Raw genomic sequence first — 27974 nt, forward strand, 5'->3', positions numbered from 1 at the left:
AAATAACTCAAGTTTAATGTCATTGACAAAGCCAGTACTGTTGAAGGAACGGTGTTATATTTTCCTGGAGCAGTGGCACTGAAATCCTGTGTAGTTTACAGTCAGTGGGGCAATTTAATTCATGCACACTTTGTGCCATAAATAATTAACAAATTGTTTCATAGGAATGAAATGTGGTTTAAATAAATTCGTCCCTGCATTGCATGGGCATCATAAGTAGTCACAAACTAAACAGGGCCTGAGATAGTTGATGAAGAAAGGGTAGACGGCATTTCTTCAGCACGTTCATAAAGTGTTATGCAGTTAATTGTATCAAGGTCGCTGCTATTACATAGGAAACATTTTTACTTATTCAATTATATGACATGTGACGAGCAACTGAACAGCATTTTATAATTAAATATTGAATTTACCAATGCATATATTGCCTTTAGAAGTTGATGTATACTGTTGCTCATATAATTGTATAGTGAGCACTGGTTAATAATGGGATGAACAGATTGGCCTTCTTCACATTCCACATATGGCCATTCTTGTAAAGGAGAAATTCATTTAAAATTATGAACAGGTTTAGATTTATTAACTTATAAGCAAAAAATTAGAATGTAGGCATACCATAACAATCTAAATAATGGCCCCGAAGGCAAAAGTTTGTTTTTAACATAACTATTTTTCATGCTGACCTTGCATTGATCACTGCATTAATTTATTTTCTGATGTTTCAGGTTGATGGATTCTGGAGTCCACCGATTGCTGATATTTTGTGTTCCCCTGTGTCCTGCGAGGAACCACTGCCACCAGAGAATGGCTCAGTTAAAGGAACAAGCTATGAATACAAAGACAGTGTAACATATCAGTGTGATATCGGCTATGAGTTACAGGTATCATTTTGTGTCGTGATCATATAATCTGTATTTATTAAATGTGCATGTACCAAAGGTCAATCCTAGACATAAGTACTTGGTCAGCAAATTTTAGACCATAAGATATAGGAGCAGTATTAGGCCATTTGGCCCATCAAGTTTGCTCCCCCATTCAATCATTGCTGATCCTTGTTCTTCCCTCCTCAAACCCATTTCCCAGCCTTCTTTTGTTGGGGCTTTTCCTAGTTCTGAGCAGGAGCAATTCCTAAATGTTCATATGTTCCAGTAACCTAACTCTTCTGTATTCAGAAAATGCTGGAAACAGTCAGCAGGTTAAGCAGAGCTTTCTGTTTTTGTTTCAGATTTCCGTCATCTGCAGGTTCTTTTTATTATGTTCATTCCCCTTTATACATTGAATTGAGAGAAAAAAAATCGAGGTATAGACTAATGGCTTTTTCTAAGAAGCTTTGGCTGTTGGCTAAATGATGGTTAGATTTAGAATCAAAATCAGGTTTATTATCACTGATATATGTTACGAAATTTGTTGTTTTTTGTCAGCAGAACAGCAGAAGACATAAAAAAAATTACCACAAGTTAGTCAATAGCTAGATAAACAAATAGATATAGAGATAGACAGACAGATAGACAGATATACAGATAGACAGATATATCGACAAATAGACATATATGGATAAACAGATATATATATAGATATATACACATAGACAGATAGATAAACAAAAGAGGAGAAATAGGGCGGTGATTTTCATGGGTTTATAGACCATTCTGAAATCTGATGGCAGGTTCATGGACTTGTGTAGTACAGAAACATGTCAATTTACCCAGTTCATCCACGATGACCAAAATGCCTGTTTGGCGTGTATTCCTCTATACACTTCCTACCCATCTACCTATTCAAATGCCTTTCAGATGTAGTAATTGTATCTGCCTGTACCACCTCCTTTAGCAACTCATTCCGTGTACTCTCCCCCACCCTTTGTGTGGAAAGCTTGCCCCTCAAATCCTTTTCAATCTTGTCTCTCAAATCTTAAACCTATACCTCCAGTTTTAGCTTTTGCTACCCAGGTAAAAAACAGTTACTATCACCCCATCTACATCCCTCTTTATTTTATAATCATCTCACCCCTCAGTCTCCTTTGCTTCAGGGAAAACAGCCCCTGCCTATTCAATCAGCAAGTTTAGGATACAATCAGCAAACTTTTGTCTTTAGATAATGGTCCAGCATCTTTTTTTTGTACTTACTGTACCTCTGAGGAGATGCTTGAGCATAAGAAAGCCAAATACCAGGAGCTGGTAGGGCAGTGCCTAAGACCGGGGTGGAGGGCACGATGTGAACCTATAGAGGAGGGGTGTAGAGGTTTTTCTGGCTGCTCGCTGTGTAGAACCTACTCTCTCCTTAGCATTACGGGGTCTGCAAAGAGCCACCAGGAGCATCACAGAGGCTGCTGAGCGAGCCTCCAGATGACTATGGATCAAGAGGTGTGATCCATAAACCAGTGCTCCCGGGACACTAGCCGGGGCCTGATCAACCCTGGCTGGGTCGCCTGGGCAAGAGGGTCTGATGTTGAAAGACCCGAAACACAGGATGACTCTAGGTTACATCACTGATTATGTGTCCCAGCACATCCTAGGGATGTATCTCAGCATCTGCCTTTGCCAGATTTCTGCAATTAAAGGCCCTTTTAACTTACATTTGATGGAAATAATAATTGGCAAAGATGGGAAACAAGCTGCCACTTTATTAATATCATCGGTTTTGCCCAATCGCTGAAAGAAAGAATCATCAACATAGTATGTCACTTTAGTTCTCTGTCCAACAGAGAAAAATACATTATGCAATGGGCTTTTTGTTGCATCGAGATTTAATTCCCCCTGCAAAATTCTTTTACCATATGCTTAGCTGGGTTGCTGCATGTCTCTCCACTGACTCCCCTAAAACAGCTATACTAAACCCTCTCACCATAAAGGGCATGAAACTGAGCGGGACCTTTTCCCTTCCATGACTTTCTTGAGACAAGATTATTCCACCACCTTCAACAGCCATCCCACCATCCCCTCCAATGCTCAGTCTCCATCCACACAGTACTGACTGGGATGATTCATTCTGTACGATGAATGTTTGTGGAATCAAGGATGAAAACCTGGGTCGTTCCTTCAGGCCCACTACATGAGCTGCATAACCAGGCAATCCAAAATGAATGTGCAAGTTCAGAATATGCTTCTGAATTGCAAGGTCTCCCAATAAAAGGCTTGCATTTCCATAACCCTTTTCATAGCTTAAAGACATTCCAAAATTATTCCGTCTTGGCCTCACAGACAAAGGAGAAAAATAATATGTTTGGTGTTCTATTTACAATTTCCTGCAAGATCAAATACAGGTAAATTTCCTTTCCTGAAGAATATTAGTGAGTTCTTAACAACAAACATGAGAAAATTCTGGAAGATCAAGCTTTTCAAGCAAAACCATTCATGGTCCCATTTACTAATACCAGCTTTTCATCTCCTGTTTTTTAAAGGTGAGTTCAAGATTACAAACTGCATTGGTGTGATTCGAAGCTGTGTCTTATTTGTTTGTCTAGTCTGCTGCATTACTGATCTACTGGCATAACACAGTAACACTATCCTTTTATATTAAACTCACCTTTCACCATCCAGGGCTTCGTGTCTCTGAATCTTGAAGACTGCTCTGTGGTTCTGCTGTCCATCACTGAGCCATACTAGCTCAGCCAGAGATTGCCAAACTTTACCAAAATATTCTGCTCCAGATGTCTCTGGTCCCTGTTTATGAGTCCACTCTTCCACCCTGACCAGGATCATGTGACTCAACGTGGATCAGTGATCATACCTGCAGATTTGTTGATTCACATGGCAGAACCAGTACTTAGAAAATTGGCTCACTGCTTATAACCTTGTCCTTAATGTTTTTCTAAATGGTACTTGGTGCTGTAACCAATTTGGTTATCGAAAAATAATTTTGCGTAAGGTTTTATATTCCCATTGTTCAGTATTCTAAGATTAGTTGAGATATTGGTATCACTCATGAGCTTACAAAGTTGATGGGCAAGAAGATAACAGAAATGTAATTAAACACTTTCTCCTGCTCCTCTCTTCCAGCTCTCTCATGTAAATATTTAGTTCTTGAAAGAGACATAATACAAAGGGGAAAACACACAGATTACCTCATTATGTTAGAGGATCTATCACCATGCATGCCAGTGGCTCTACCCTGTTGTGAGTTTGGGGAGATTTTGTATGTCACCACAGACTCTCGCAAACTTATATTGATGTATGGTGGAGAACATTCTGACCAATTGCATCACAGTCTGGAATGGAGCCTTAAATGCTCAGGATCACAAAACACTGAACAGGGTTATGGACTCAGCCAACTCTATCACCAGCATAACCCTCCCTCCATCAAGGACATCAAGAGACTGTGCCTCAGGAAAGTGGCATCCATCATTAAGGACCTTCACCATCTAGGATATGCATTCTTTTATTTACTTATTTATTTTTATTGTGATGCAGCACAGAGTGGGCCTTTGCAGCCCGTCGAGCCATGCCGCCCAGCAATCCCCCCATTTAATCTGAGCACAATCATGGAACAATTAACCCACCGACCGGTACGTCTTCGGACTGCGGGAGGAAACCAGAGCATCATGAGGAACCCACGCGGTCATGGGGAGAAAGTACAAACTCCTTCCAGGCGGTGGCGAGATTTTTATTACTGTACTTCCATTGTGAAGGAGGTACAGGGGCCTGACTGCCCATAGTGAACAATTTTGGAACAGCTACTTCCCCTCCATCACATTTCTGAACAGTCCCTCGTTATGAACACTACCTCGTTATTCCTTTTTCTGTGCTATTTATAGGTTTTTATGTCTTTGCACTGTACTGCTTCTGCAAAACAATGAATTCCTTGTTTCAGTCATATTCTGAATTTTATTCAAATTTGCAATTAAGTTATGCTTTCAATATAAACTAAAAAAAATCTCGGGGTGTTTTACAGACACCATCAAATCAACATTTGACACTACACTCCAAAGAGAAAAATTGGGATGGGGTACCAGAAACTTTATTGAGGCTTTTAAATAGTGCCTTTAATTGGGTGGGGGGAGGGGTGAAGAGGGTAAGAAGAAATAATTCAGTGGAGACTCCCACAGTACAGGAAATTAATAGTTGGAAAGTTTCCCATTGAATTTACTGGATTGCCTATATTACTACAAACATTCCAGCATTCCAGTAGATCACATGGAATAGTCACATTTGGTCGGAGAAAATGGGTATCACACGATTATCTTTCTTCCAGAGACACAGGGTGCTGCTTCTGGCTCCCCCTATTCATGAGCTGCTCTTTGTTTTCATCACAGGGCAGTATTCAGAGGTTTTGCCGGGAAGATGGGACATGGAATGGCACACAGGCCTCCTGCAGGAGTAAGTAATTCCAGTCAGTAGAGCCGCAGTGGGAGACTGTTTCAAAGTAGCTCCTTTTTCAATACTGTGACTTCAATGGATCTGCAAGAGAAACCACAGGGAGAAATCCCTTGGTCTTCAAAATAAGTAGCCAGAATCTTTTACACCTAACTAAGAGGAAACAATGTACCTGTTTAATGTTTTATTCAAAAAAAATGTACCTCTATCTTTCCTACACTTCCTTTGTGCTTCAGTCTAGATACTTGGTCCAGGTTTTTGAGGGATCTTGAGGGCTCCTCATTCCAGAGACAGGAGTACCACTCACTCATTGAAGCAGAATGTTGCCCAAGGTGCCAGGAGAAATCTCCAAATAATATGCGGGTCTTTGAAATCTATTCAAAGTAATAACCAAGCTGAGCAGCAGATATACAGTATACTTAGTTTAAAATCTATTTCAAAGCCAGGATAACCCAAGGGGTGTAAATCTTCTTAATGCAGCCTTGTAATCCACTGGGCTAGTGGATTTTGCGAGCATTAATTCAACTTTTGCTGCCATTGCCACAGTGGATACATTTCAATATAGCCATATTTAGGGCTATATTTAGCTATATGCTAAATATTAGTCAATGCTGAGTTCATTAATTTATAATCTTCGGTAAATTATTTTCCAATATTAATGCATTAATTCATTTAGTAACTATGATAATGTACTTCCAAAGCTGTATCACATTGAAATTATATAATAACTTGTTATTTCTCAAGAATTAACTCCAAAACTTGCATATAGGTTCACAGGAAAGTTCAGCACAGAAACAGACCCTTTGGCCCAACTAGTCTGTGCTGGACCATTTAAACTGCTTAGTCCCATTGACCTGCACCAGGACCAATGCCAATTCCACAGTCTTTGAAAGTAGTAGTCTTAAGTTACAATATATAATTTTTAACCTTCTTCAAGTGTCATTTTCAAATATTGAAGGTCATTCTGTGATTAAAAACATCAGTTTTCAAGAGCAAAATGTACAGAATCATAACAGCTCTGCCGTAACAGCCATTTGCAAAGTTCAGTTATATTGACTTCAGCAGAGTATACCAAGCAGCTGCCTTTATTACAAATCTAGCAAGTGAGACCAAGGATGATCGAGGCAGAGGAATGAAAGGTGGGGGAGTAGCATTGCTTGTTAGGGAAAATATTATAGCAGTGCTCAGGCAGGACAGATTAGAGGGCTTGTCTACTGAGTCCTTATGGGTGGAGCTGAGAAACAGGAAAGGTATGGCCACATTAGTGGGATTGTATTACAGACCACCCAATAGTCAACGAGACTTGGAAGAGCAAATCTGCAGAGAGATAGCAGGCAACTGCAGGAAACATAAAGTTGTGGTGGTAGGGGATTTTAATTTTCCATACATTGATTGGGACTCCCATACTGTTAGGGGTCTAGATGGTTTAGAGTTTGTAAAATGTGTTCAGGAAAGTTTTCTAAATCAATATATAGAGGGACCAACTAGAGGGGATGCAATATTGGATCTCCTGTTAGGTAACGAATTAGGACAAGTGACAGAAGTCTGTGTAGGGGAGCATTTTGGTTCCAGTGATCATAACACCATTAGTTTCAATTTGATCATGGACAAGGATAGATCTGGTCCTAGGGTTGAGGTTCTGAACTGGAAGAAGGCCAAATTTGAAGAAATGAGAAAGGATCTAAAAAGCGTGGATTGGGACAGGTTGTTCTCTGGCAAAGATGTGATTGGTAGGTGGGAAGCCTTCAAAGGGGAAATTTTGAGAGTGCAGAGTTTGTATGTTCCTGTCAGGATTAAAGGCAAATTGAATAGGAATAAGGAACCTTGGTTCTCAAGGGATATTGCAACTCTGATAAAGAAGAGGAGGGAGTTGTATGAAATGCATAGGAAACAGGGGGTAAATCAGGTGCTTGAGGAGTATAAGAAGTGCAAGAAAATACTTAAGAAAGAAATCAGGAGGGCTAAAAGAAGACATGAGGTTGCCTTGGCAGTCAAAGTGAAGGATAATTTTACAAGTATATTAAGAGCAAAAGGATTGTAAGGGATAAAATTGGTCCTCTTGAAGATCAGAGTGTTCGGCTTTGTGCGGAACCAAAGGAAATGGGGGAGATCTTAAATAGGATTTTTGCGTCTGTATTTACTAAGGAAGCTGGCATGAAATCTATGGAATTGAGGGAATCAAGTAGTGAGACCATGGAAACTGTACAGATTAAAAAGGAGGAGGTGCTTGCTGTCTTGAGGAAAATTAAAGTGGATAAATCCCCGGGACCTGACAGAGTGTTCCCTCGGACCTTGAAGGAGACTAGTCTTGAAATTGCGGGGGCCCTGGCAGAAATATTTAAAATGTCGCTGTCTACGGGTGAAGTGCCGGAGGATTGGAGAGTGGCTCATGTTGTTCCGTTGTTTAAAAAAGGATCGAAAAGTAATCCGGGAAATTATAGGCCGATGAGTTTAACGTCAGTAGTAGGTAAGTTATTGGAGGGAGTACTAAGAGACAGAATCTACAAGCATTTGGATAGACAGGGGCTTATTAGGGAGAGTCAACATGGCTTTGTGCGTGGTAGGTCATGTTTGACCAATCTGTTGGAGTTTTTTGAGGAGGTTACCAGGAAAGTGGATGAAGGGAAGGCAGTGGATATTGTCTACATGGACTTTAGTAAGGCCCTTGACAAGGTCCCGCATGGGAGGTTAGTTAGGAAAATTCAGTCGCTAGGTATACATGGAGAGGTGGTAAATTGGATTAGACATTGGCTCGATGGAAGAAGCCAGAGAGTGGTGGTAGAGAATTGCTTCTCTGAGTGGAGGCCTGTGACTAGTGGTGTGCCACAGGGATCAGTGCTGGGTCCATTGTTATTTGTCATCTATATCAATGATCTGGATGATAATGTGTAAATTGGATCAGCAAGTTTGCTGATGATGCAAAGATTGGAGGTGTAGTAGACAGTGAGGAAGGTTTTCAGAGCCTGCAGAGGGACTTGGACCAGCTGGAAAAATGGGCTGAAAAATGGCAGATGGAGTTTAATACTGACAAGTGTGAGGTATCGCACGTTGGAAGGACAAACCAACATAGAACATACAGGGTTAATGGTAAGGCACTGAGGAGTGCAGTGGAACAGAGGGATCTGGGAATACAGATACAAAATTCCCTAAAAGTGTCGTCACAGGTAGATAGGGTCGTAAAGAGAGCTTTTGGTACATTGGCCTTTATTAATCGAAGTATTGAGTATAAGAGCTGGAATGTTATGATGAGGTTGTATAAGGCATTGGTGAAGCCGAATCTGGAGTATTGTGTTCAGTTTTGGTCACCAAATTACAGGAAGGATATAAATAAGGTTGAAAGAGTGCAGAGAAGGTTTACAAGGATGTTGCCGGGACTTGAGAAACTCAGTTACAGAGAAAGGTTGAATAGGTTAGGACTTTATTCCCTGGAGCGTAGAAGAATGAGGGGAGATTTGATAGAGGTATATAAAATTATGATGGGTATAGATAGAGTGAATGCAAGCAGGCTTTTTCCACTGAGGCAAGGGGAGAAAAAAACCAGAGGACATGGGTTAAGGGTGAGGGGGGAAAAGTTTAAAGGGAACATTAGAGGGGGCTTCTTCACACAGAGAGTGGTGGGAGTATGGAATGAGCTGCCAGACGAGGTGGTAAATGCGGGTTCTTTTTTAACATTTAAGAATAAATTGGACAGATACACGGATGGGAGGTGTATGGAGGGATATGGTCCGTGTGCAGGTCAGTGGGACTAGGCAGAAAATGGTTCGGCACAGCCAAGAAGGGCCAAAAGGCCTGTTTCTGTGCTGTAGTTTCTATGGTTTCTATGAAGTTTTGCCCCTTTGTTTTAGGTTGTTGAACCTTTGTCAGGGAGCTTCAGGATTAAACTGACAGTACAATGTAGAGAAACTGGGGAACAGAAGAAACAACAAAAATTAAGGCCTGTTATGAGTAGGAATATAGGAAAAGTAAAGTGAAATTTGGGATGATAATGCAAAGTGCAAGAAGGCAGAAACAGGATAAGTAAGCAAGTGTCACAGGTCGAACAGAGGTGTACGTGAGATTAGCTGAATCATTCTTTGAAGTTATTGAATGCATGAACCATAATGCGCTTAATTGAGACAGGTGTTTTTTCCTTGAGCCAAGATTAAGATCATTGACACAGCACAGGAAATTGAGGAGAGAGCTTGCAGTGTGAAGGAAACAGAATTATCAGCACACCAGAAGCCCAGGATGAATTTACTGGAGGTGTTCTTCAAATAGATCGACCAATCTGGGTTTGACCTCCCGAATGCTGAGAAGCCCACATTGTGAGCAGGGGACGGCACGATGTAGTGGTTAGCACAATGCTTTACAGTACCAGTGACCAGGGTTCAACTCCTGTCACTGCCTGTGAGGAGTTTGTATGTTCTCCCGTGAGCATGTGGGTTTCCGCCCACAGTCCAAAGGCGTACCAGTTGGCAGGTTAATCAGCCATTGCAAATTGTCTTGTGATTAGGCTATTTTGCACTGTATCTCAAAATAAGTAGAGTTTACTAAATTGAGAGCGGTGCAGACTGCCATTAACAAGTTAATTCATGATCAGTTCAGACAAAGTCTGTTATTTGTTTAAAATAAAAACAGAGAGTATGTGTGTGAGGCCGGTTTTCTGTGCTCAGTGTCAGATGTGGGAGGTCCGAGAGACTCCCGGCCTTCCGGATGGCCACATCTGCACCAGGTGCGCGAGCTTCAGCTCCTTAAAGACTGCATTAGGGAACTGGAGCTGCAGCTCAATGACCTTCGTCTAGTCAGGGAGAGTGAGGAGGTGATAGAGAGGAGCTATAGGCAAGTAGTCACCCGAGAACCACAGGAGACAAGACAAGTGGGTAACAGTCAGGAGAGGGAAGGGCAAGAAGCAGGTACTAGAGAGTACCCCAGTGACTGTCCCCCTTAACAAAAAGTATTCCTGCTTGAGTACTGTTGGCCTACCTGGGGGAAGCAACAGTGGTCGCGCCTCTGGCACAGAGTCTGGCCCTGTGGCTCCGATGGGTAGGGAAAGGAAGAGGATGGCAGCAGTGATAGGGGACTCTATAGTTAGGGGGTCAGATAGGCGATTCTGTGGACACAGGAAAGAAACGCGGATGGTAGTTTGCCTCCCAGGTGCCAGGGTCCAGGATGTTTCTGATCGCGTCCATGATATCTTGAAGTGGGAAGGAGAACAGCCAGAGGTCGTGGTACATATTGGTACCAACGACATAAGTAGGAAAAGGGAGGAGGTCCAGAAAAAAGACTGCAGAGAGTTAGGAAAGAAGTTGAGAAGCAGGACCTCAAAGGTAGTAATCTCGGGATTACTGCCTGTGCCACGTGACAGTGAATATAGGAATAGAATGAGGTGAAGGATAAATGTGTGGCTGAGGGATTGGAGCAGGGGGCAGGGATTCAGATTTCTGGATCATTGGGGCCTCTGGGGCAGGAGTGACCTGTACAAAAAGGATGGGTTGCACTTGAATCTGATGGGAACCAATATCCTAGCAAGAAGGTTTGCTAAGCCTATTGGGGAGAGTTTAAACTGGAATTGCTGGGGGGTGGGAACCGAACTGAGGTGACGGAGGAAAGGGAGGTTGGCTCACAAATAGACAAAGTTTGGAGACAGTGCGAAAGGGAGGATAGGCAGGAGAAGGGACATGCTCAGACTAATGGTTTGAGATCTGTCTATTTTAATGCAAGGAGTATTATGAATAAAGCGGATGAGCTTATTCATGCTCATGAATCAGCACTTGGAGCTATGATGTTGTGGCCATTACGGAGACTTGGATGGTGCAGGGGCAGGAATGGCTACTTCAAGTGCCAGGCTTTAGATGTTTCAGAAAGGACAGGGAGGGAGGCAAAAGAGGTGGAGGCGTGGCACTGTTGATCAGAGATAGTATCACGGCTGCAGAAAAGGAGGAAGTCATGGAGGAATTGTCTCCGGAGTCTCTGTGGGTGGAAGTCAGAAATAGGAAGGGATCAATAACTCTACTGGGTGTTTTTCATAGACCACCCAATAGTAATAGGGACATCAAGGAGCAGATAGGGAGACAGATTCTGGAAAGGAGTAATAATAATAGGGTTGTTGTGGTTGAAGATTTTAATTTCCCAAATATTGATTGGCATCTCCCTAGAGTGAGGGATTTAGATTGGGTGGAGTTTGTTCAGTGTGTTCAGGAAGGTTTCTTGACACAATATGTAGATAAGCCTACAAATGTAGAGGCTGTACTTGATCTGGTATTGGGAAATGAACCTGCTCAGGTGTCAGGTCTCTCAGTGGGAGAGCATTTTGGAGATAGTGATCATAATTCTACCTCTTTTTCCACAGCATTGGAGAGGATAGGAACAGACAAGTTAGGGAAATGTTTAATTGGAGTAAGGGGAACTATGAGGCTATCAGGCAGGAACTTGGAAACATAAATTGGAAACAGATGTTATTAGGGAAACATACGGAAGAAATGTGGCAAATGTTCAGGGGATATTTGTGTGGGGTTCTGGGTAGGTACATTCCAATGAGACATGCAAAGGATGGTAGGGTACAAGATCCGTGGTGCACAAAAGCTGTTGTAAATCTAGTCAAGAAGAAAAGAAGAGCTTACAAAAGGTTCAAAAAACTAGGTAATGATATGAATCTAGAAGATTATAAGGCTAGCAGGAAGGAGCTTAAGAAGGAAATTAGGAGAGCCAGAAGGGGCCATAAGAAGGCCTTGGTGGACAGGATTAACAAAAACCCCAAGGCATTCTACAAATATGTGAAGGGCAAGAGGATAAGACATGAGAGAATAGGGCCAATCAAGTGTGACAATGGAAAAGTGTGTATGGAACCGGAGGAAACAGCAGAGGTACTTAATGAATACTTTGCTTCAGTATTCACTACAGAAAAGAATCTTGGATGACTTGTTGTGGACTGAAAAGCTTGAGAATGTAGATATTAAGAGAGAGGATGTGCTGGAGTTTTTGGAAAGTGTCAATTATTGGATAAGTCACCAGGACAGGATGGGATGTACCCCAGGATACTGTGGAAAGTGAGGGAGGAGATTGCTGAGCCTCTGGCAATGATCTTTGTATCATCAATGAGGATGGGGAAGGTTCTGGAGGATTGGAGCATTGCGGATGTTGTTCCCTTATCGAAGAAAAGGAGTAGTGATAGCCCAGGAAATTATAGTCCAGTGAATCTTACTTCAGTGGTTGGTAAGTTGATGGAGAAGATCCTGATAGGCAGGATTTATGAACATTTGGAGAGGCATAATATGATTAGGAATAGTCACCATGGCTTTGTCAAAGGCAGATCATGCCTTACGAGACTAATTGAAATTTTTGAGGATGTGGCTAAGCACCTTGATGAAGGTACAGCAGTAGATGTAGTGTATATGGATTTTAGCAAGGCATTTGATAAGGTACCCCATGCAAGGCTTATTGAGAAAGTAAGGAAGCATGGGATCCAAGGGGACATTGCTTTGTGGATCCAGAACTGGCTTGCCCACAGAAGGCAAAGAGTGGTTGTAGATGGGTCATATTCTGCATGGAGGCCAGTGGTGTACCTCAGGGATCTGATCAGGGACCCTTACTCTTTGTGATTTTTATAAATGACCTGGATGAGGAAGTGGAGGGATGGGTTAGTAAATTTGCTGATGACACAAAGGTTGGAGGTGTTGTGGACAGTGTGGAGGGCGGTCAGTGGTTACAACTAGACATTGATAGGATGCAAAACTGGGCTGAGAAGTGGCAGATGGAGTTCAACCCAGTTAAGTGTGAGGTGGTTCATTCTGGTAGGTCAAATATGATGGCAGAATATAGTATTAATGGTAAGACTCTTGGTAGTGTGGAGGATCAGAGAGATCTTGGGGTCCAAGTACATAGGACACTCAAAGCTGCTATGCAGGTTGACTCTGTGGTTAAGAAGGCATACGGTGCATTGGCCTTCATCAATCGTGAGATTGAGTTTAAGAGCCGAGAGGTAATGTTGCAGCTATATAGGACCTTGATCAGGCCTCACTTGGAGTACTGTGCTCAATTCTGGTCGCCTCACTATAGGAAGGACGTGGAAACCACAGAAAGGGTGCAGAGGAGATTTGCAAGGATGTTGCCTGGATTGGGGAGCATGCCATGAGAATAGGTTGAGTGAACTCGGCCTTTTCTCCTTGGAGCGACGGAGGATGAGAGGTGACCTGATAGAGGTGTACAAGATAATGAGAGGCTTTGATCGTTTGGAAAGTCAGAGGCTTTTCCCAGGGCCGAAATGGCTAGCACGAGAGGGCATAGTTTTAAGGTGCTTGGAAGTGGTACAGAGGAGATGTCAGGGGTAAGTTTTTTTACGCAGAGAGTGGTGAGTGCGTGGAATGGGCTGCCGGTGGCGGTGGTGGAGGTGATTATGATAGGATCTTTTAAGAGACTCCTGGATGGCTACATGGAGCTTAGAAAAATTGAAAGGTACGGGTAAAGTTTAGGTAGTTCTAAGGTAGGAACATTTTCGGCCCAGGTTTGTGGGCCGAAGGGCCTGTATTGTGCTGTAGGTTTTCTATGTTTCTATGAATACAACAGACTGAACAATCTCCTGCTGTGCTAAATAATATCACGATGGATTGAATTCACTAATGTGCAATACGCCTTCACTTCTGTCAAGTAATTAATCATACATTCTACTGAGCAAAGTATCTAGACTGATCAAGAGGACGATTGGGAGATTGGAAGATAAATTAAGATTCAGGAGAAAAGAGGAGGTTTAGCAATCAAATTGGAAACATATTCTGTGCTGGAACTGAAGCGACTGGATACATGTAACGTGCAGTCCACCTCTAGGGTTTTCTCGGCTTGCTTGGCAGTGTGAAGGCCATGTGAACAGTACCAGAAATTAACATAGAGAATGCTGGAGGTCAGGCAGCAAGTGCAGAGAGGGAATGGCAGGTAGTGTCCTATAAAAACAACAAGTTAAAGCTGCAGAGAAGGGAAAACCAGCGGACTATCTGTGAGAATGCGGAGACTAAATGAGGCTGCTGAACAAATAATGACTGAGAGTGGAACAGGGTCAGATCTGATGGCTGTCAATCCGCAAGTGCTTTTACGAGTCCAAAAATGAGTTGAGAATTTGTTGCTTCACAATCATTTGTTGAAAGTTTAAAACAAAAGAAACAGATTTTTTTCAACAAAGAAACAGATACAGAGCACATGAAACTACAGAACAAAGAGCAAAGAGAACTAAGGCTATGACTAAGAACAAAGATGGCAATTTTTGCAGAAACAGACACTTTTATACCGAGACAAAGACAAATTCCTGAGATAAGGGAGGGCCATTTGGAAGATACTCAGGCATAGCATGTTTAAACTTAGCCAATGAAAAATGAAAGGTGACAAATTGTTATGTAGCTGTTATGTTGCTTTACCACCAGTAGGTGGAGTCTAATGCCGCAACTTGTGAAAACACAAGTTAAAAATTCAAGTTCACTTGTTACTTGTTACATACACCTGTTAGGGTCTTGCTAAAAATACATTAATTCAATTACTACCTAACTAAAAACATAAAGAACAACCAATTCCAACAAAAGGTTCATAGATCAGAGTTGCAGTGGAGAATATGAGCAACGGGAAAAGTTGCTGGAGCTCTGAGGCTCGGAATACTGAATGATTGAGAATCTGAAGTAACAGAGAAAACTGGGAATATCCAACAGGTCAGGAAGCATCAGCGGAGAAAGAAAAATAGGGTTAACAGATGGTGATCAGGTTTTTCATGAAATGGGATTAATTTATTGTCTGCACTGAAAATGTAACAATCTCAGACCTGATCCTTCTAAAAAAAATTTCAGTTTAACTTGGCCTAAAACTTCAGGAGACAAATTCATAAAAGTTGCTGGTGAATGCAGCAGGCCAGGCAGCATCTCTAGGAAGAGGTACAGTCGACGTTTCAGGCCGAGACCCTTCATCAGAACTAACTGAAAGAGGAGTTAGTAAGAGATTTTAAAGTGGGAGGGGGAGGGGAGATCCAACATGATAGGAGAAGACAGGAGTCGGCTGGGGTGATATACTGCGTCCGGTGCTCCCAATGTGGCCTTCTATATGTTGGCGAGACCCGATGCAGACTGGGAGACTGTTTCGCTCTGTCCGCCAGAGAAAGCAGGATCTCCCAGTGGCCACACATTTTAATTCCATGTCCCATTCCCATTCTGACATGTCTATCCACGGCCTCCTCTACTGTAAAGATGAAGCCACACTCAGGTTGGAGGAACAACACCTTATATTCCGTCTGGGTAGCCTCCAACCTGATGGCATGAACATTGACTTCGCTAACTTCCATAATGCCCCCATACCCCTTATACCCCATCTGTTAGTGTGTATGTGTATGTGGGTGTGTATGTGTATGTGTATGTGTATATATATATATATATTCATTCTTTTTCTCTCCTTTTTCTGCTTCTGTCCCTCTCACTATACTCCTTGCCCATCCTCTGGGCTTCCCCCCTCCCCTTTTCCTTCTCCCTGGGCCTCCTGTCCCATGATCCTCTCATATCCCTTTTGCCAATCACCTGTCCAGCTCTTGGCTCCATCCCTCCCCCTGTCTTCTCCTATCATTTTGGATCTCCCCCTCCCCCTCCCACTTTCAAATCTCTTACTAACTCTTCCTTCAGTTAGTCCTGACGAAGGGTCTCGGCCTGAAACGTCGACTGTACCTCTTCCTAGAAATACTGCCTGGCCTGCTGCGTTCACCAGCAACTTTTATGTGTGTTGCTTGAAATTCCAGCATCTGCAGATTTCCTTGTGTTTGAGGAGACAAATTCACTGAGCATATATTTATTGAAATCATGGGGTCATTTACATAGATAAGGATGCAAAATGTTACTCACCTAGTAGAGAAGCAGATAAGGGCTCTGAATAACCTTGTTAGAAAGGTCTGAGCCCAAGTTCTATCACAGATAAACATAACAATCAAGCCTGGTCTTCCAGTGGAGCTTTGAAGGAGTGCTACACCGTCCTAGATGTTGTCTGTTGATAACATGTTAAACTGAGGCATGCATGTCCTCACAAGCAATTTAAGAAATCTGTTGACAAGATTTTGAAAAAGGGCAAGGCAGATCTGCATGCAATATCCTAACTCCTCAGTCAACATCACTGATAAACTAACATGTACCCTTCTATCTCCATGCTATTTGTCGAAGTTGATTGTTGTGTTTTCCTCAGAACAGTGACCATACTACAAAAATATTTTGGGATTTAAAATCTATGGAATGACCTCAATTCCTACTGGGCTCTATTGAAATGCAAGACTTTCTTCCTTCTATATATGTGATCTCTAAAGATATTTTGTTTACTTAGGAATTACATGCGAGCCACACCCATTGGTGGAAAATGCATTGGCCATTGAAGTAGAAGACACATACATGAGCAACATCAGCTTTGTTTGTGACTTTGGTTATCATCTCATTGGGCCTGAGAACATCACCTGCCTTGCGAATAGGACATGGAGTCAGCCTCTTCCCCGCTGTGAGGGTAACTAGCATAAAATCTTCTTCTGTCTCCTTGCCTAATCATGATATGAAACGCTTGATAGCTTACTTACTTACCGCCCATTATGCTGCAGTGTTCGGGGCAGCAACGAAGTTCCTCCATCTCTGTTTGTTCTTGGCCATTTTCTCCATTATGCCCCAGGTGTGGTTCAAGGTTCTCAATCGCACACAGACACAGAGAGATTCTTCACTGCTGTTTCTGTAACATTTATTTTTGACCAGTCTGGGGTGTTAGCCCTGAGCTGAGCCCCCAAAGCTGGAGGACCAGTGGACCTCTCTTAGCCTGGCCTCTACCCTTTGACTTGTTTGACACAGATGAGCCGACCAAGAGCAAAAGCATAACGCCCTAACTTCAGATTCATTGCTCTCTGGGTCATCGAGGCACACAAGCCTCCAAACCCAATGACAAGGCTGGGGTCCTCTTGGAGGAGATGCCTGATAACATTATGGTGATATTCAGCATTTCATGGGTGATTCCTTGTTAGGATTTTCTAATCACGTGTAAGTGAAGAAGTATAAATAGTTCATCAACAAAATGAAACAGAATGATCTAGTTTTTACCAGTTAGAAGCACCTATCAATTTAGTGTTGCATGTCTGTGAACAGTGAAACAATAAAGTCAGAATCAATTCATGCTTCACAAGGATCCATAATTATCACAGAAGTACAGTCAGGATCCTTTATTTAAGGACTGAATTAATGTTAAGATAAGTGCAGGTCACCCATTTCCTGACTGCTGATTCCAGTGTAAAGTTATGTTCTTGTGTGTTTTGGTGTTATTCATTTATTTATTTACTGGCTGATTGATTGAGAGAGATACAACACAGAACAAGCCCTTCTAGCCTTTTGAGCCACACCACCCAGCAAACCCCTGACTTAATCCTGGCCTAATCACAGGACAATTTACTATGAACAATCAACCTACCAACTGTTACGTCTTTAGACTGTGGGAGGAAACCCACGCGGTCACAGGGAGAACATATAAACTCCTGACAGGCAGCGGTGGGAATCAGTGGTACTGTAAAGCGTTGTGCTGACCACTACACTGCTGGGCTGCCCAGTTCTGTTTCATTGTATGCTCCAGTCGCATTACCTCCACAGAAGACATCCCCCCCCCCCATTCCCCCGGTAGAAACACAACCTTCATGACATTGAGTAAGCAAGGAACATGGTCGGGTGGCTGAGACAGCACGAGAGGAGCTCTCTGTCCAAAGGCTCTGAAATGGCAGCTGACATATCTCAATTGACAAATGATCTTTTATATTACAAAAATAAACTTTATTCATAGTAAAAAAATATATATATAAAAGAAGAAACAGTTCAAAACTTTTACATTTGTGGTCAATACATTCATTAGTGTGTACTTATGCTTTTAAAATGATGGCACCATTACCACTTACATGACCCTCTGGGGAGATACAATTCACCAATTGCTCAATGTGCAGTACCAGAAGGACTGTGACTTTGAATTGAGCTCCATAGGTTCTTTGTTTTGGCAGCCCCAAGCTTCAGTGCATCCCTCAGCACGCATCCCTGCAGCCTGCAATGCGCCAGTCGACAGCAGCCCTCCATGGACATCTCGCTGTGCAGGAAGAACCACAGGCTTCAGGCAGACTATACGGCATCTTTCACCCAGTTGATGACCTTCCAGCAGCACTTGATGTCTGTCCCAATCAGTTGATAACTGACAGAGGCGGTGCTATCCAGCACCACAGTGAGCTAGGACAACACATCCTCATCACTTGGTTATGAAGTACAACACAGTCAAGTTCTCCCTGGGAGGATATAAATTGCAATGCCAAGTGTTTTCAGTGACATTGTGCATTACAAAATTAAGGACAATGTTTGCATGAAGTTTCAGAACCTCCCAACAAGGAGCGCCACAATAACCTAGAGGTTAGCAAGACACCTTACAGTACAGACGACCCAGGTTCAATTCCCACTGCTGCCTGTAAGGAATTTGTACGTTCTCCCCGTGATCATGTGGGTTTCCTCTGGGTGCTCTGGTTTCTTCCCACTGTCCAAAGACATGACGGTTGGTAGGTTAACCGGTCATTGTAAATTGTTGCAGGATTAGGGTAGAATTAAACTGGGGGATTTAATCCTCTGGGCTCAGAGAACCAGAAAGACCTTTTCCGCACTGTCTCTCAATAAATAAAATTTAAAAATAAAATAAAATGCAACATTTTTCACTAGCTTCCTTGCTCTCATATATCCTCCTTGCTCCAAAGTAAAAGAAAATAACTGCTGAAAATGCACAGCAGGTCACGCAATATCTGTAAAGTGGAAATTCAGGCGATTAATGCTTCATCAGAGCTGGGAAAAGTTGCAGAGGAAAGGAGAACAGTGGGAGAGAAGGAGAGAACAGAAGGGCCATCCTGTGACAGGAGATAAGACAAGGGTGGGTTGAGTGGCACCAGCCATGGTGATGATGGCTAAAAGGGGGCCATAAAGGTTACTGGATAACAAAAGGCATCTCTAGGTGAAGTGTTTCTGGAGATGAATGAAATCTGAGATACTGGATGAGGCAAGAGAAAACAACCTTGAGTGCAGGAATCCTGACAGACAAGACTGGAAGTGTAGATTAATTACTTAATATAGAATCAACTTAAATTGTTGAATTCTGATTGAAGCAATACCTTGGACTTGCTTTGAGCTGCTTTAGAACAGCATCAGAGGGTAAAGACAGTGAATAGAGTCAAAACAGAATGGAGGATTCAAGAGGCAGACTGCTAGTAGTTCAGGAGCACCTGTAGTTAACAGAACAACGGTGAATTCTTCTTCCTAGTAATTATTACCTTGTGGTCATTGTTACTGGTGATTGTTATAATAGTTTGTTCATTTCCAAAAGTACGTGCCTCGCTGTATCATGTTTTTTTCAGGTTTTAAAAACCATTTTCCAGAGATACACTTGCTAGAAATAAACTGTATTAAAAGAGTAGTATTAGTCTTAGAAATTCTGATCTTCACTTTTAACTGAGTTGTAATTAATTTGATGGAATAATAACTGAAATATTGGACGGTTTCTTGGACTGATATGCTGAGGTGTTCACAAATCCTCTCTTCAACTCATCAGAAGAGAAATGTATATTACAAACTCAGACTTCCCTCCTCCTTCCCTTTCTCTCTCCTTTCCCTTCAAATACCTTTTTCATCTATCACTTCTCAGCTTCTCACTACATCTCTCCTTCACCCAGCCACCAGCCTTTCCCCTCACCTGGCTTCACCCGTCGCCTTCCATACTCCCATCACCACCTTATTTTGGCTTCTTCATCCTTCCTTTCCACTCCTGATGGAGGTTCTCAGACTGAAATGTCAAGTATTTATTGCCCTCCATAGGTGCTTCCAGTAATTACTCATCCTCTTAATGAGTAGAGGATCACAATTCTTGTGCACGGCCAGAGACTGAGGGTGGCACAAGCTGCTGATCTGGAAATAAGTCCGACCTGGTCATAGGAACAGGTCCGTCAGCCCAACCCAACCATGCCAGTTGTGGTGCCCGATTAAGCTATGTTTTGTCTATGTTTAGCCCATATCCTGCTAAACTTTTCATTTTCATGTTTTTGTACAAATGCTTTTAAAAGTTCTTATTGTGTCTGCATCAACCAGTTCCTCTAGCAACTCATTTCATATAAATATTGCCCTCTGAATGAAGAGTCGCCCCTCTGGATCATTTTTAATTATTCCACCCTCACCTTAAACCAAGGTCCATTTGTTGTTTTTTTTTATTTCTTTTCCCAAGTAAAATGACTCTGCATTCACCTTACATATGCTAGTCATGATTTTATACACCCTCATAAGGTCATCCCTCAGTCTCTCCCATGCTCCAAGGATTAAAGTCTTAACCTGTCCAACCCCTCCCTGTAACTCAGGCCTTCAGGTCCTGGCAACATCTTCATTAATCTTCTTCGCAATTTTTCCAGTTGAGAGTCTGAGGCACCTATTTTCAGATAAGCCTACTGATCCATTGAAAAGCTACAAATTTTCTTAGTGTTTGCCTTCCTCTGCCTCAGGGATCCCAGTATCTTGTCCAACTGGCACCAAATCCTGTTCCTAGCATGGAGGGACCCCCAACTAACTTACAGTCCTGTTGACAACACAACCAAGAGGGAATGAATGATACACTGGGTGTTGTTAACTAAGGAAGGATAACTTCTCTGGAATTCCTGGCAGTATTAATTTAGTCGGAGACCATTTTAAGCAACAGCAGTAGAAGGAAAAATGCCTCCTTCAAAGCTGCTCCATCATCTTTGCAGCATGGTAGTGTAGTGGTCAGCACAAAGATTTACAGTACAGGCGACTCAGGTTCAATTCCTGCTGCTGATTGTAAGAAGTTTGTACGTTCTCCCCGTGACCATGTGGGTTTCCTCTAGGTGCTCTGGTTTCCTCCCACAGTCCAAAGACGTACAGGTAAGTATGTTAATTGGTCATTGTAAATTAAACTGACATTGGGCTAGGATTAAACCAGAAGATTATTGGGTAGTGTGGCTCGAAGGGCTGGAAGGAGCTATTTCACGTTGTATCTCAATAAATAAAATTTTTTTAAAATCTGGTAAGGTGTACAAGCTTTACCTCACCATACTTTCCTTCCTTGAAAACCTTTGTGTCAAAGAATCTACCGGTCTTTGAAAAAGATGAAAAATCACTAACCTCTTTTTTCTGTCTCTACAGATATTACCTATGCTCATTAATATTCCCAGCATTCTCATTTATTCACATTTTCAGCACCTGCAACATTTTGCTTTCAGGCTTGGATGTATTCAATAAGTCGATGTCCAAGGATCTGTAGGGAAATGGGTTACAATGATTCATAGCCCTCCAAGTAGAGAAATTTCTCTGTCCTTCTTTCTGAAATGCCCTGAGATTGCAGCTATTAATTCTGAACTCTCTTCCAGGCAAAAGATGCAGCATTTTGCTAACTTGTTTTTAGTCTATTTATAGATTTCACGGAGGAGCTGCTTATTCAACTAGAATATTTTCAACTGAAACATATAATGGAATGTCTTTATTTATCTTGTATCTTGACTGTAAAGAAACATGATATAAAGATATAAAATGATTTGAATCTGTTCCTTTTTAACAGCAAAACAATGCACAGCCCCTCCTAACATTCCTGAAGGTATCATCCTTTCAGACACCGTTTTCTATGTAAAGCAAAAAGTGACTATTCACTGCCAGAAAGGTTATCGGCTTCTTGGGAACTCAAGCATAATCTGTGCTCCTGACCTGACATGGAGTCCAATCACTGCCACTTGTGAGAGTAAGTAGGGAAATACAATGTTATTTGGCTAACTAAAAGCATACTGTGATGGATTGTATAATGCAAGTGTCTGATAATCTACTGGTTCCCTGGTCTTTCACCGTGCCTCTGCAATATCTTGCCATTTAGTGTACTTTAAACCTAATTGTTGAATATGCTTCTGCTACACATTCAAGCAGTGCATTTGTGATCAGAGCACCTCACTGTGTAACAAAGTTATGTCTGTTGTCATGTGAACTAAGTAACCGGAAAGAAGTACTGGTAGACATGAAATGGTTTCTTTTTTGAACAAAATGAGATACAGCAGGCATCATACTGAGAACCTTTCAGAGCAAAAGCTCTCCCTGTCCCAACACTACACGACATTTCATGTGCTAAAGATCAAAGGACAATTCCATATTTACAATGCTCCCTTTGAACTACACACCACCTCACAGCTCCCTTTTTGCACCCACATGACAGACACCCAAATAAAAAATTTAATCATCAGAATCAGAATCGGGTTTATTATCACCGGCATGTGACATTAACTTTGTTAACTTACGAGCAGCATTTCAATGCAATACATAATCTAGGAAAGAGAGAGAAAAAAAATAATAAATAAAATAAAACATAATAATAAACAAACAAGTAAATCAATTACATATATTGAATAGATTTTTTAAAATGTGCAAAAACAGAAATACTGTATATTAAAAAAAAGTGAGGAAGTGTCCAAAGATTCAATGTCCATTCAGGAATCGGATGGCGGAGGGGAAGAAGCTGTTCCTGAATCACTGAGTGTGTGCCTTCAGGTTTCTGTATCTCCTACCTGATGGTAACAGTGAGAAGAGGGCATGCCCTGGGTGCTGGAGGTCCTTAATAATGGATGTTGCCTTTCTGAGACACCGCTCCCTGAAGATGTCCTGGGTACTTTGTAGGCTAGTGTCCAAGATGGAGCTGACTAGATTTACAACCTTTTGCAGCTTCTTTCGGTCCTGTGCAGTAGCCCCTCCATACCAGACAGTGACGCAGCCTGTCAGAATTCTCTCCACGGTACAACTATAGAAGTTTTTGAGTGTATTTGTTGACATGCCAAATCTCTTCAAATTTCTAATAAAGTATAGCTGCTGTCTTGCCTTCTTTATGACTACATCAATATGTTGGGACCAGGTTAGATCCTCAAAGATCTTGACACCCGGGAACTTAAAGCTGCTCACTCTCTCCACTTCTGATCCCTCTATGAGGATTGCTATGTGCTCCTTCATCTTACCCTTGCGGAAATCCACAATCAACTCTTTCATCTTATTGATGTTGAGTGCCAGGTTGTTGCTGCATCACCACTTTGTTGGCATATCTCACTCCTGTACTCCCTCTCATCATCACCTGAGATTCTATCAACAATGGTTGTATCGTCAGCAAATTTGTAGATGGTATTTGAGCTATGCCTAGCACACAGTCATATGTATACAGAGAGTAGAGCAGTGGGCTAAGCACACACCCCTGAGGTGCACCAGTGTTGATCGTCAGCAAGGAGGATATGTTATCACCAATCCACACAGACTGTGATCTTCCGGTTAGGAAGTCGAGGATCCAATTGCAGAGGGAGGTACAGAGTCCCAGGTTCTGCAACTTCTCTATCAGGATTGTGGGAGTGATGGTATTAAATGCTGAGCTATAGTCGATGAACAGCATTCTGACGTAGGTGCTTGTGTTGTCTAGGTGGTCTAAAGCTGTGTGGAGAGCCATTGAGATTGCAACTGCCGTTGACATATTGTGGCTATAGGCAAATTGCAATGGGTCCAGGTCCTTGCTGAGGCAGGAGTTCAGTCTAGTCATAACCAACCTCTCAAAGCATTTTGTCACTGTCCATAGTCATTAAGGCAGCCCACATTATTCTTCTTAGGCACTGGTATAATTGTTGCCTTTTTGAAGCAAGTGGGAACTTCTGCCCGTAGCAGTGAGAGGTTGAAAATGTCCTTGAATACTCCCGCTAGTTGGTTGGCACAAGTTTTCAGAGCCTTACCAGGTACTCCATTGGAAGACCAGCATTGTCTGGTCTTCCAATTAACTGTGGCGTCTTCCAGTTATCTTGGTTAATGGTCTTAGGGACCCATTGTTCAGAGCTGCATTTTAGATTTAAACCACAATTCATAGTCAAACCTGAAGACTCACGGCTGAAATCAGTTGCTGAAGTTATTTGCTATGTGTGCTAACCCCAAAAAGCACTCTAACAGTCTCCTTTCATTGTCTCTTTTACATCCTGCACTATGATACCCTCTAGTTTGAATTGCCACAATATTAACATTTTCTTTTGTTTTCAAGTTTTCCCAGGATCTTACCCTTCCCTTTCTCTTTCATCTCCTAAAGCAAAAAGTCATCAGAAATATATATCCATACTCCCCCATTTAGGCCATTTTTAATCACTCCATTATGAGTGCAGCTCTTTGGTTCCCATCATGCATCTCTTCCACTTTCTCTTCTCCTTGAACAAGCTCCTCAAAGTTTACCTCTTTTAACAAGCATTTTATCTTTCCTCAACCATTAGCAAATTCAGTCTGTGAAATCAATGTCTCTGTGCTGTGCTGTGTTGAGTGGAGATACATAGCCAAGTTGCAGCAGTGTCCACAAATACCAGGATTTCTTCATCAGCCATCTTGCATTTCACTAATAAAACTTACTTTGAGAGACACTTATCCACAATTACAAGGGCATGGAGAGCAAGAAGAGATAATATATGTTTTGTTTGTTAATCTGTCTTTCGGTGAATCATTAGGATTTACCTTAGGCCTCATAATTAGCACAAAGGAAACAAAAATTATGCATCAATCTACACCAAACACACCATACACAGAACCAAAGGTCCTTTTGACCAGTTAGAGGATTTCAGGACCTCTGCACCTGTACACCTCTGACACCTCAAACCTTTGAGCTCAGATTTGCCTTATCAGCCATCTCCATACACGTCACATTACTATAGACAGATATTATGGACTTACTCCACAATGAGTGACAAACAGCAACATAAAAGTGTTTTCTCAGGTGATTGTTATTAAGACACATACATCCTACAATACAGCATATAATCATTGATAATAAGTGATCTATGAGTTGATGGCCTCAGCTTCATATTTGTTCTCAATCTCATTGTTTAATTGACATTTAAGATCAAGATCTCAGGGACAGAAGTAGTCCTCACAGAGGAAGGGCTGTAGTAACAGTTTATCTTCCACTTTTCCTAATGCTTTTCTTTTGTCATTTCTAATGTGAATATTGGCAACAGTACAAAAAGAACAACATGTAATTGTTTCCATATAGCCTAATCTATTACCAGCTTCCTGCATCCTATGAAATTAATAATGGCATTCAGCAAATGAAGAATTATAGATTAACAATATCCCAAACAGATTGGTCATACTTCAGTCTCCTGCTAAGTATTTCCTTAAAGGTTGATAAGTTTAACATTTTGCAAGAAGTATTTTATACTTACTGCATTAGGGTTAGGGTTAGAGGATGTTGTCATTTTGTTGCTCACACGACTAGACTTGACTTGATCATGACTTTATTACCTCAGGTGATTTTGCTATGCCTCGGTTGACTGCGTCTTAACCCAGCACCCAGGCCTTCGTTGTTTGTAGAGTTCACCATTCAATGCCCTCTTGGCCAGCATCCCTCATCCCTACCTCCTCAAACTTGAGATAATTCAGTATTTTACAGCCCATGTCCTAACCTGCACTAAATCCTATTCACCCATTACCCTACAGCTTACTGATGATAGGATCCCAATAAAGTGATAGTTGGATTTTCAAAACTTCCACCATTGATTTTAAATCCCTCCAAGTCCATGCCCCTCCAAATCTCTGAAAACTTCCTCAGTACTGATTCTGCTCTTCTTCAGTTGAATCCCCTATATCATCCCTGTACTTAATTGCTCCACTATTGGTGAGCATGCCACACTAAACCTCTCCACCAACCAACTACTTGCTCAGCCTTTAATCCAAATCTTTGACTTTTAATCTTCCCTAATGTCTCCATTTACTTATATCACTCCTTAGTTGGCTGCCTCTTTTGAAGTGGATAGAAGCATGTCTCTCTCCATTCTCTCTCTCCTCTCTCTCTCACTGGTAGACACACACATATGCACAAAAAATCTTTTCTCGACACCCCGCCCCCCCCCCCCAGCTTACCCAGTCTCACTTTCCTCAGACTCACCACTTCCTCATATCCACCTCCCTCTCAACTGTCCCTAATTTCATACCACCGTTCCTTTTGATTCCAGCATGGCCTCTCCCCACTGCTGATTGGCACTTTTAGTGGACAAGGTTGCCAACTAACCACTGCCTCCCCCTTTTCCAAAGTTATTCTCCAGATGTCAACTCTCTTCACCTTGTTGTGGCCCTTGGTCCCTCTAAACTACCACCCTCCATCCCAGCATCAGTGAAACAGGAAGCTCATGTCCTAACCCAAAACTCCTGGATTTGGAATATGCTGGTGCTCTGTAGGCTCTTTAGTGATTCCCAGATCATGATTTGGGTGCATGCATTGTAGGAGCAAGAGAGCCTCACTCAGTCAATGACCTAAACACAAAGGGGCCTCCTTTTCTCCAAGCTCCTCCTCAACTCTCTTGCTGAGTGAATAGGTTGAGTGAGCTCAGCCCTTTCTCCTTGAAGCAACAGAGGATGAAAGGTGACCTGATAGAGGTGTATAAGATAATGAGAGGCATTGATCTTGTGGATAGTCAGAGGCTTTTCCCCAGGGCTGAAATGGCTAGCACGAGAGGGCATAGTTTTAAGGTGCTTGGAAAAGGGTAGAGAGGAGATGTCAGGGGTAAGTTTTTTTATGCAGAGAGTGGTCAGTGCGTGGAATAGGCTGCCAGTGGCGGTGGAGGAGGCGGAAACGATAGGGTCTTTTAAGAGACTCCTGAATGGCTACATGAAGCTTAGGAAATCGAGGGCTATGGTAAAGCCCAGGTAGCTCTAAGGTAGGGACATGTTCGGCACAGCTTTGTGGACCAAAGGGCCTGTATTGTGCTGTAGGTTTTCTATGTTTCTAACTCAGCCAGCCTCCCTTTTCATGGAATGCTTTTTTTTTCTGTCCACTCCACCAATTTTAAACTCACCAACAACACTCTCGGGGCCTCAGGAGTTATCACTGCCATCCCTGTGAAGAGAAGGCCTATTAGGCAGAGGCTGGAGGGAAGATGGGAAAACCCATCCCTGTTCTGCGTGGAAGGAGAGGATGTGAAAGCTGGATTTCCGCTGGTGTACCATCTCAATTCCATCCCATGCACTAGTTAGGCCTAGAAATGCACACAGAGTTTAGCACACTGAATCTTCATTCACATCTATTAATTCAAGGCAGTAACTTGACAAATATATTCATTGGTACTGTGTGAAATGCTCAATGAGGTCCTCTCTTTGTAGTTTTGTTGAATTAATTTTAGTGAATTCAGACAGCACACCCTGCAAAAACTCATTTCAGGGAGATAGCACCACCACCCCCACCCCCCACAACTCCATATCCGCCCCCCCCCCGACCAGTCGACCTCCAAGGGTGTATGTATACAGGACATTTGCTTATGAAAGAACATAACAATTTATTTGACCACATATTGAAACTATTTACACACACATATTGTCCTACGCGGAGGGCGTTGGAGGCGGACCCTAATGCGAGGCACAGACACTGATGTACAAGGAACAGGGCTAGGACTATCAAGAAGGCAGGGGAAGTCAGAAGGAAACAATGCTGGACATGGACACAGACCCTGGACAAGACAAGGACACCAAGCCCGGGCTAGGACTTGACTAGGATAGTGGAACCAGGACATGGAACTAGGAACTAAGAGCCAGGGCTTGGACTCTGAGCCAGAGACTGGACAAGGACCCAGAACCTGGGTCTTGACTTGGGCTCAGACTCCAGAACTAG

The 27974-nt window shown here is 42.3% G+C and overlaps 1 protein-coding gene across 4 annotated transcripts in view; it reads left to right on the plus strand.

Annotated features, from left to right (window-relative positions):
- The window catches only part of svep1 (sushi, von Willebrand factor type A, EGF and pentraxin domain containing 1), a 267906-nt gene that overhangs the window by 220673 nt on the left and 19259 nt on the right, over positions 1–27974 (plus strand). For all 4 annotated transcript variants that reach the window (XM_063048990.1, XM_063048991.1, XM_063048993.1 and 1 more), the window contains 4 exons: positions 726–881; positions 5252–5315; positions 16617–16790; positions 21891–22067. In XM_063048990.1, coding sequence (XP_062905060.1) covers positions 726–881; positions 5252–5315; positions 16617–16790; positions 21891–22067 — 571 coding nt within the window. The remainder of the gene's footprint in view (positions 1–725; positions 882–5251; positions 5316–16616; positions 16791–21890; positions 22068–27974) is intronic.

The sequence above is a fragment of the Mobula hypostoma genome, chromosome 5 (assembly GCF_963921235.1).
Source record: "Mobula hypostoma chromosome 5, sMobHyp1.1, whole genome shotgun sequence".
Classification (NCBI taxonomy): Eukaryota; Metazoa; Chordata; class Chondrichthyes; order Myliobatiformes; family Myliobatidae; genus Mobula; species Mobula hypostoma.